General features: G+C 32.6%; 1 protein-coding gene across 2 annotated transcripts; it reads left to right on the top strand.

The window, feature by feature from the left end:
- On the top strand, window positions 1-8,172 carry LOC120090201 (uncharacterized). 2 transcript variants are annotated; one of them, XM_039047746.2, is made up of 6 exons: window positions 1-580; window positions 1,985-2,132; window positions 2,286-2,546; window positions 5,414-5,495; window positions 6,743-6,939; window positions 7,716-8,172. In XM_039047746.2, exons 1-6 carry the CDS (start codon window positions 351-353, stop codon window positions 7,986-7,988), a joined length of 1,191 nt encoding a protein of 396 aa, XP_038903674.1. In that variant the 5' UTR covers window positions 1-350; the 3' UTR covers window positions 7,989-8,172. The 2 variants fall into 2 exon arrangements, with proteins under 2 accessions (XP_038903674.1, XP_038903681.1); XM_039047753.2 differs by having other exon boundaries at window positions 25-580; window positions 7,723-8,172.
- Window positions 8,173-10,701: the final 2,529 nt, after the last annotated feature.

Genomic DNA, 10,701 nt, shown 5'->3' with positions numbered 1-10,701 from the left:
GTAGTACCGTAGGAAATGAATGGTCTTTAATCCTCTGGATAATAATAATAATTATTGAGAAAAAGAAGGAAAAAAGAAACGAGGAGCTTTAAGTTTGTTCATGGGTCACCTATAATTGTGGTAGGCTTGTCTTTTCGCTGCTGCAGACTGCTAGTTAGGTTTCAGTTACGCATGCTTCTGTAACGATCATTCCCCTCCCTCATCCATTCTTCTCTATCTGATTTCTCTGCCGTACATACCCCTAACCCTCACTGGCCCACGCCCTTTTCTACCTTCTCTCCCTCTGCCACCACCACCGCCCGCCGGCACCTGGAACTATTCACAGGCTAAGTCTGTCAATCGTATGAAACATGGTTGGTGTATTCCAATTCCAGGCTACGTCGGAGGATCTTTGGCGAGGGAGTATCTATGGTAGTTGGGGCACTGTTTTGGTTCTCGTTTTCATTGCAATTTGTCATTTAGTTTATTCCAAGAAAAATGTCTGTTCCCTTCTCTCCCGCTTAAAAACCTCGTCTATTGTCGCTGATCGCCACATCTCCGACGTATCTCCTTCATCTGAATGTCCTCCTCCACAATTGAGGTGAATTTTTCTTAGTTTCCTTTTCTGGCTTTTATCCATTATCATATATCTAGATGATTGTATTCTGCTCGATATACTTTTACTTACTGTACAGCTAGGCGTCTAGAGTCTCTAATTTGTAGTTCTTTTAGTTGTAGTACTTTTCACGGATTAGGGTTCACTGGAAGTTTTTTGTGTGAAAAGATACCGGGTTTGAATATGTCGTTTATTCTCCAAGAAAACAGAGACTTTATGATGAATTCGATCTTTTTTGAGTTCCTTAACACTCTTGAGGATCTTACAAAAAGGCTTGGAAGAGAAAAGGATTTGCTCGGAAATTGACTGGAATTCTTTGAAGCCCTCACCCTTGAGATCAATCCGTTTTAATTTTTATCTTTTTTCTCTTTTAACATGAAGCGATCATGGAAGAGACTAATGCTCAAATATACTAATTTCATGAGGGAGAAGAGAAAAAACAAAATGCAATGAAAATAAAAATAAAATAGAGAACATGATATGACATATCATAACAGAATTCTCCAAGAATGAAGCTATAGAATCTTCTTATCAAATAAAAGTGTCAAATACATAAGAAAAACTCCCTATTTATAAGGGATTAACACTCAAATGGGGGTAAAAGGGATTAATTTAAGGATTTATCAATCCTCCCTCCCACAAAGCACTACTAAATTTTGAACATCCCCTAAAGAATAAATATGAGGAGGGACATCTAAAATCTTCATCGACCCTTTCTCAAATTTCAACCAATTACCTTAGGTCACCAACTTCTTTTCCCATGGACGGAGGCTGACAGTGCAGTCATTAAGAGTTCCCCTCGCATAGTCAAGGACTTTCTTTACTAAGGAGGAATGAGCGAGAGGTCATTTTTCAAGAATGGTTGAAGAAACAACTATTTCGAACTTTCAAGATTTGGAAATCAAATTTGCCAAGATATGATAAAATAACGTATTTCAACTTTATCTAAAAGAAATTCAGTATACTACTTTCATTTGATGACATATGTATTGAATTTATTATTAATAACCAAAGCTTGTTATTATTGTTTATTTTATTTTATTTTTTTGGGGGGGGGGAATAAAATCAACAATTTTCATTGAGAGAAAAAATGAAAGAATATATGGGCATACCCTGTTTAAACACCCTTCAAGTAGCTATCTGATTAAGTGACAGAAAAAGTTGTGTGATAAACCAATGAAAGAAGTTGTTTTCATTAAAAACTTCAAGATGATTTTTTGTTTTTAAACATCACTGCTATTATTCCACCATTTGAATTGGTGAACGAAAACATGTCATGTGTGAAATATTTTGACTAGATCCACATATTATGGATTAGAGATACTATCAAATTATCACCTTGGTTGTGCTGGTAGTCAAGTGAGATTGAAGATCGTCTTATTTGTGCAGAGTAATGGAGGCTATTTCAGATACAGATTTGAAGTCTTTGTTGGACAATTTGGATGGAAGGATAATAAATGAAAATGAGAAATGGGAACGTGTTGTAGAAAAAAGTAATGATCATCTTTCATATAGTGCTAAATGCTGCAAGCCTAAGGTTCTCATCCTCTCTTTTTTCACATGTGGAATGATATTTTGGTCTAGTTATGAATTACTATTCTATTTGTAAAAGATGGGAGCTCTTCGCTTATTTGGTTTGTGAAGTGAATGATTCTGAGTTCAAGTTGGTCATATACTGATCTTATTGCAGGATGGTCCCTTGAAATATTCAAGTGTGACAATATTTGAAAATTGCTGTCCAATATTGTTGAGAGATTTCTACATGGACAACGACTATAGAAAACAGTGGGACAGTACCATGCTTATGCATGAGCAGCTACAAATGGATGGAACTAGCGGAATCGAAGTCGGTCGCACCTTGAAAAAATTTCCATTATTAACGCCTAGGGAGTATATACTATCATGGAGATTATGGGAAGGGAAAGATGAAACTTTTTACTGTTTTACCAAGGTATTGATTTTAATGTTTTGCCCACCCTAGCACGCACTCACACACATGAACACAATAAGTGAGTGTGTATTTATTCTGTTGATATTATTTTGATAATTCCCAAACAAGGAAAAGCTCACTGTATTCATGGTTCTCTGCCATGAGGATTGCATTGTATTACAAATTTCTCTTTTGTATGGCTTCTAGTAGGAAGATTTATATGTATATAAGAAACGGAACGTTTCTTTAAATCTAAGATTGAGAATCTATCAAGCCAATCAATTACAAGACCACCATTGTGACAAGGAGATGGATTTCTCTTTACTCCTCAGTCCTCACTGTTCCTCTCCCCATCCGTCATTGTCCTCCTCTTCTTTGGTTGGTTCTTCTTTCTCGACAACCTATAACTATTGATACGCTAAAACTTGGTCAATGCCTTCCCAAATGGACAACAAACAAGCCTTTCAATCTTTGACGATAGAAGTAAAGAAAACATTAGCCTATACAGTGCCCAACTGAATATCCCCTCTGCCACGACACCCTTTCTTTCCCTCCCACCCCACTCTACCACGAACATGAATTCACCTACCTGCAGCCGCCCGATATTGGAAAAGGCATCATTGAGACACTTTGCCACCATAGAGAAAAGAATTACACTATAGAGACCGATAGCATAGCAAACTTTTAAGGAACCGGAGTTAAAGATCTCAATGAGGACAAGGGGTTGAGCCTCCTTTATTAGCATCCACTAGTCGTCTCTATGTTGGCTAGAAGAATCTTCGATATTCTTCGAGGAAGCTCTTATAGAAGGCCAAACTATCTAGGTAGAAAAAGCCTTAAATAGAAAGGGAACCATAAGTGAAATTACCCTTCTACCAAACTATGGAGGGATAAACAATATTATCTTCCCGGTGGGTGAAGAAAGAAAAGAACAACATGGGCTTTATAATCTCATCTCCAATTACCCCTTTGCTTCGCCTGTAGGGAGCATTAACCATCCCAAACTCCCTTCCCACGTTTCAAGCTTTGCACTAAATCCCCCACTTTAAGTGCCTCCTTTATCCTACATGGAAATAGTTTCTCCAAGCAGAAAGGAGGATTCGTATTTACCTTGAATCAACCTCACACCTACCCTGTTCCTCCATGAGATACCTCCATAGTGCCTACAAGGAAATGCTTCCATGACGATTGACGAATGATACAATTTTTTTCTGAAACGGAAATGAGACTATTCATTGATATAATGAAAGAATCTAATGCTCACCGTACATGAGAGGAAAGCCAAAAAAAAAGAAAAAAAAAAGACTTCTATCAGTGTAAAATTATTTCAAATGGTAAAATTGTTGAAAATATTTACAATATATAGCAAAATTTTAGAACTATCAATGATAGACGCTGATAGATACTGATAGACTTCTATCAGTGTCCATCAATATCACTGATAGACTTCTATCAGTGTCCATCAATGTCACTGATAGACACTGATAGAAGTCTATCAGTGTCTATCATTGATAGTTCTAAAATTTTGCTATATCTGGTAAATATTTTGATTCATTTTTCTATATTTGAAAACAACTCTAAATCAAATTGGAATCAAATGGACCCAACCAAAGTAGATGCCATCAAGAACTGATCAACTTAAAAAAACATGAAGGATGTGCAAAGTTCTCATAGTCATATTACTGTTATATAGGCAATTTAGATAGGAACTGAACTCCACTGCAACATGCTTAACCAATTGTTTTTATTATTATTATTAGTATTTATATATAAAAATGAGTCAAACGACGATCTTCATTGAGATAAAAATGAAAGAATAAGGGCATACAAAAACCAAACCCACCAAAGAGAGAGGAATCCCTCTCAAAGATGGGACTCCAACTCTATAAAATAAAAACTTATAGAGTAGTTACAAAAGGTCTTCAAAACCGAAGCCCAAAGAGAAACACGATACCAATTGTTAAAGGAAGACCAATGGAATACTTCAGTGAGAATTAACCTTGGCAAGAAGAACTTTATTGACATATAGATAGCATTTTATGATATCTTTGAGCTTTACAACCTTGAGCATAAAAGTATTCTGCTGTTGTCAGACCACTCTGAAATTTGACCAAATTAAAAGTGATTTATTATCTTTACTTTTTTAAAAAAGGGAACAAAGTTCTCATTGATTGAATGACAATTTATTTACACTGAGAACACCATAGCTTATGAAAGAAAAAAAATTCAATACAGAATCTGGAAATACAAGATTACCAAATACCCAGCCAGAAAACAACACCAATCCAAAACTTGAAGCTAACAATACAAACCATGAAATCACCACAGAACAACTAAATATGCCATCCCCCAAGTCTCTCAATAAGAAGTTTGCTAGTTCTTCCTCTTTGCCTAAGGTATTAGTTATGGCTTGTGGAAATTTAGAAATCCCATAAGAGGACTATGCTGAACAGCATCTTAAATACATCTCCGAATCTCTTTAAAAGAAGATGCCCTTTTCAGCTTTGTTACCTTCTCTTTGCCTATTATGTTTTGCAGCAGTTGAATTTATAAACCACCTCTTTTTTTACTGCTCTTTTGCCAAGAATTACTGGTATATTTCAAAATCTTAACTTGAAAAATACCAATAACCCATCACAGTACACGTCTAGCCTTCTCAGACCATACCAGGACGAAGCTTGCCTGGGTCCAACTCTGTTACTATCGGTATATTCACTATTATGTTAACTTTGGAAGTTTTCCTTAACTAGGAGATGGTGAATCGTCAATTGATAGTTCTGGATTGTGTAATATATTGGAGGCAGATTTAGGAACCAAAATGTCTAATTCTTTCAAGCTACTTCTTTTTGCGCTACTAAGTTTATTTCCTTGAAAATGACTTTTGGCAGGAGTGTGATCATCCTTTGGCACCACAACAGAAGAAGTATGTGCGAGTGACATTTTTCAGATCTGGTTGGCGAATCAGGAGAGGCAAGTGGCTATCCTCTGTTGTTGTTGTTGTTGTTGTTTTATTTGTTTATTTTATATGGTCATTGGTTTTTTTAGTTCGCCTAGGAACATTGCATATTTTAGCAAAGAAACTCCAAATCCAATTGCATATTGTTAACTGCTCAGTTCATAAAAAACGTGGTATTATTAATGTTTGTAAAAAATTCTCTTCCTTTTTTGTTATGCTGGCTTGGAGGTTATAAATGGTTAACTGACGTTTTCTTTTTCTTTATAGGGCATTTTTTATAATATTAGGGCAAATTGTCTTTTTGTCCTCTTTTGCTTACTTCTAAAGAAAGTTTCTATTTGCTCCTCACGTTTCTTGCTGCAGTCAACGGAAGGTGATTGAATAATTTTTAAAATTAACTTTGTGAGGATAATTGTGTTGACATAGATATTTGCAACAGTTACTTAGTTTTATATTTTTCTTGTTTCTCACGTGGAAAATTTATAAAGCAAGTCAATTTGTCAAATTACCAAAGACTAAGAAAAATATTAACAATAACTCATAATTAAAAAAATGAACCCAATTTTGTAAAAATTCCTCTCCTTTGCAATCCAAGAAAGTCGGAAAGGTGTTTGTAATGATAAGAAATTAGTGGGGGATTTTATGGATTGGGGACCTAGAAATGGTTGTGCTTTGTCCCTTGATCCTTTAGGCTGTTACGGTTGAGTTCTGTTTCTTAAAAAAAATAATAAATACCAAAAGATAAAAGAGGAAAAAAATATATGGTTGTGCCTTGGTTTATTTTTTTAAAAATTTTTTCTTTCCGTTGAAAAGGAAAGCTGGAGCTTGCTTGAAGTCGAAGTTCTTGTTAATTGTTATGGATATTGCCAAGTCTAAGCCTATGGTTACTTCGTTCTGTATAATTAATAAAACTGAAAAGAAGTCAGTTTTTCACTATCCTGGATTACCATATGAACTATTTTACTATCTTTTTAGAATTCAAGGATTTTATTTATTTATTAATTATTATTATTATTATTATTTTAATGAGAATTTTAGATTCAAGAATTAAAATGTCACTTTTAAAATTATGGGATCAGATGGAAACTTTCTTGAGAATTCATGAATATTAGGGATTTTGCAAAATGTAACTTTTTCTCCCCTTAAACCATCAAAGTAAGTAAATAAGCTAGCTATAAGTGTACAGGATTAGGCATACATCTTTTATAGACTTCAAATCTGAACCACTTATCGTGATGGTTTCATATTATTTTAATTGCAGTATCCGGCAGAAATGCATGTGAGATCAGTATGTTGCACCAAGAAGATGCCGGTTTGAATGTGGAGATGGCAAAACTTGCATTTGCGAAGGGCATATGGAGCTTTGTCTGTAAAATGGATAAAGCATTACGCAAATACGCTCTAATCAACAACCCTCCCTCAAGTTCACTTGTCACTGCAGTTACTCTGATTAAGAAGGTTAAAAATGTTCACTCTTTACTTTATTGATGCTAGTTATACAATTTGGTCCAGATTAATGTTTGTCATTTTTTCATTATCCAAGTGTATGTAGTATGTACTTCATTGTTTTATGGAGTGTTCTTATTCTCACGCCTCTTACTGCTGTGGCAGAGAACACACTTCAGTTTGTTTTGGGTAGTGTTTAGTTTTCTGTTTATAGGCTGAGCTTGGATTTGTAGAAATTGTCGTAGAGGGAATTCCATAACAAACATGTTATAGAGTTAGGTCACTTTGAACAGAAAAAATTATGGTGGAGAGTTAATACAAACATGTTTCTCTTATTGGTGTTCTCTTTCCAAGGTGTCCTCTCTGAAATTTGGTTCGAAAGAAATCAACGAATCTTCAGAATTCTGCTCAAACTTCTTTTGCTCACTTTGACGCGGCACGTCTTAAAACTTCTACTTGGTGTTCTCTTTCCAAGATTTTTTATGGGTTTTCAATTGAGGATATCTATAGTAGATGGAATGCTTTCATTATTCCCTTTTAAGCTTTTTAAGGCTTTGTATGTTTTCGGTTATCCTCTTGTATGTGTTGTTGGTCGCTGTTTTCATGCTATCCTTGTTTTGCGTTGTTAGTATCTTTTTGTTTTCATGCATCCTTGTATTTCTTAGTATTAGTCTCTTCCCATTTTTTTAAAATAAAAAGTTGTATCCTTCTCCAAAAAAAAAAAACATACACGTTCCTTTTATAGCTTACTTTTGTTGGATATGACTGACACATTTTTGTACATAAAGGTTCCAGATGGATTTGAGGACATGGATGGCATTATCTCTAAAGCAAACGTTGTAGAAACCGAGTCGTCTTGTGGACAAGTTTCTTCAGAAGAGAGAAAGCTCTCGAGGGCATCGAAAAAACTTGTGGCCAATGGTTTGCTTCTAATTGGTGGTGTGATCTGCCTGTCAAGAGGTCACTCTAGTCTTGGTGCCAAAGTTGTTATGGCATATATTCTCACAAAGCTAAGCAAGCGAGCTGATGCCCCAGGACCAGGAGGCCAAATGGCAAAGTAAAGAGAATTATATAACGTAGTCAAGGAAGGGAGGAGATATAACCATGTTTTCTTTTTATATTAAAAGTTTCGTTTTCTTTTTCTTTTAAATAAAAAATCTTGTTCAAGTTTCTGTATCATACAGTATAGTTAATTGCAAAGTGTTTTATTTTTGTCATTAATATTATTGTAGATCATATGCTTCATTTGTTCCTTCGTTTCTATCTCATCCTCAAGTTTGAGTCTAGGTTAAATAAATGTCATTAAAGGTTAGTTTGTTTTGATTGATTTTCTGAGTGCTTAAAGATATTTTTAAAGCATTTAGAGTCATTTTAAACATGTGAAAAGACCAAAAGTAGCATAATTCTGATTATCGGGCAAGATATATCTATAAAGAGTTTTCATTAATACCTCACGATTAAATGTCCAGATCTCGACAAAACTGAACGGTGTAGTTACTTAGTTCAATCTAAACCATAAATTCTCAGCCAACTAATTACTATTTTCATAGGTAAGTTTTTCCTCTACTAAAAACATCCACCAAATATCACCTAAAACATTATCAAATGAGTCCAAGTGAATGCACAATCTTACATGACCGGATACAAGAACTCAAGGACAGTTTTTCAAAAACCTTAGTCCCTGTGTCGTACCAATCTTACTCACAGGAGAAAGAAGGTTCATGGAGCATATTGATAATTGAACGATATAAATGTAGATTCATCCTGACAAATATGTGACAATGAAATTTGTAAAGTCCAAACGTAATTTTGATTCAACTTTGCCATTTATTTTAGAAGCACTTTTTTTTATAAAAAAATTACGAATGTGTTTGGTTTAACTTGGGACCTGGTTGATAATAATTTTGTTTTTGATTTTTTTTTTGAAAATTAAGTCTGTTCTCTATTGATTTCTTACAATTAATAATTAATACCAGAGTTGAATTCTTAATAAAATTTTAAAAATAAATAAATAACTATTTTTTTAAGTTCACAGAATTTGGGTTAATTTTTAAAAAAATATTGATAAAAAATAGATAAAAAAAAATAAGAGGTGGAATTTAGAGGATGGTGGCAGGATAACAAATAATTATTTAACAGAGGAGAAATATTTCATCCTCCATTCACTTTTTGAACATCAAACCTTGGTCTCAAACTTCCATTTTATTTCTCTCTCTTTCTGTTCATACTTTTTTTTTTTTTTTTTTTTTTTTTTTTCACTTTTCTTTTTTTATCTCAAACATCTTTGCCTTTTACTTATGCATGAGGCAGTGCGCATAAAATCAAATAATTGAAAATTTGGATAAAGTTTTTCAATTGAATTGGTTCAATTTTTACAAATATGAGTCTAACTCAACAATAATTGATATATCTTTTTTTTCTCTGAGGTTAAAAGTCCAAACCTCCAAACTCTCACATTTATTATACTAAAGAAAATGTTCGTTTAATTTTTATGTCTATTACTTCCAATTTTAAAGGTGTGAGGATAATTTTTTTTTGCATTTTTATTTTATTTGTGTGTTATAAACCAATTGTCGTTGATTGCTTCGAGAAAATTTAATTTAATTGGTTTAAATATTACTTTGGTTCTTATATGTTGGGTTTTAGTTCATTTTAATTTCGATACTTTGAAAGTGTTCATTTTGATCTCTATACTTTCACATTTAATTTATTGTAGTAATTATATATTCAAAATATTATCATTTGTTAGTATAAAAAAATCTTAAAATAAAATAATAATCAATATAATTTAATTTTTATCCAGTATCATTATTTAATTCTAATTTCAATAACTTAGCCATGAAATTATAGTGAGGACTTACTAAAGAAAACTTTTTCCATTTCAAAATTAATGAATATATATTGAAGAATTTATCAAACAAAAAATCTATACAGAAGATGATTTTTAATTCGGCATTACCCAGATAGGTTGAGGGGAAAACTTTCTCTATACTATTTATATGTGAGACATTTATAGTTTTGATTAATTGTTTAGTTGTGTATTGGGCAGTCTCAAAGTTAAAGGGCGCTGCTCAAGATCATATGAGGCATTGGACAAATTTTTGATAGAAAGACCTTTATATAGAAAATATTATCTAAAATTTATTTTTCTTGCTTTTTAAGATGCAAAATTATGTATTAAATTTTGATAATTTAAGTGCATTAATATATCATTTTCAATGGATAATATGGTCAATCTATTTAATCTTTCTTGTGACATAGTTGATCTTAAATAAGATTTAATTAATTTTAATTTTGAAAGGCTTCTTTTAGCAGAAGTAATCGTTACTGATATTGTTAATAATATTTTATAAGAAATATATGCATTTGGAAAAATATTTACCATTTTTAGATAATTTAATATTTTAATAAGACGATCAATTTCATTTTGGAAGACTTCTCTGAATATTTTTAATTCAAAAAATAAATCTAAACTATTAATGTTAAAAAATATAACATGTTCTATTGTATTTTCAAGATTAATACAATATCTTTTCAAATTGTCATCATTTAATGGGTTTAAAAATTTCATATCAAATAAGAAAAATTAAAGATATTTTCGTGTACTTGAAATTATTCAAATTTATTTTTAAGTGAAAAAATTGTTTGATCTATAATATAGTAAAAGTAATCCATTCTAAAAGAATCTTCAGGTGATCGTGTTTCTTCAATGTCAACATTCTCCTCAAATTGTTTTTTTTAATCATTCTTTTTTTCACGAAATATTTGTTGTAT

This window comes from Benincasa hispida, chromosome 1, assembly GCF_027475165.1.
Source record: "Benincasa hispida cultivar pf3 chromosome 1, pf3_genome.v1.1, whole genome shotgun sequence".
NCBI classification, from domain to species: domain Eukaryota; kingdom Viridiplantae; phylum Streptophyta; class Magnoliopsida; order Cucurbitales; family Cucurbitaceae; genus Benincasa; species Benincasa hispida.
This window is presented reverse-complemented; position numbering and strand designations above follow the sequence as displayed.

Excerpts from the sequence above, each read along its gene's own strand:
- LOC120090201 (XM_039047746.2), top strand. The coding sequence starts at position 351 with ATGGTTGGTGTATTCCAATTCCAGGCTACGTCGGAGGATCTTTGGCGA. Across the intron at positions 5,496-6,742 it reads TGGTTGGCGAATCAGGAGAG|TATCCGGCAGAAATGCATGT; the intron begins GCAAGTGGCTAT and ends TTTTAATTGCAG. Across the intron at positions 6,940-7,715 it reads CAGTTACTCTGATTAAGAAG|GTTCCAGATGGATTTGAGGA; the intron begins GTTAAAAATGTT and ends TTGTACATAAAG.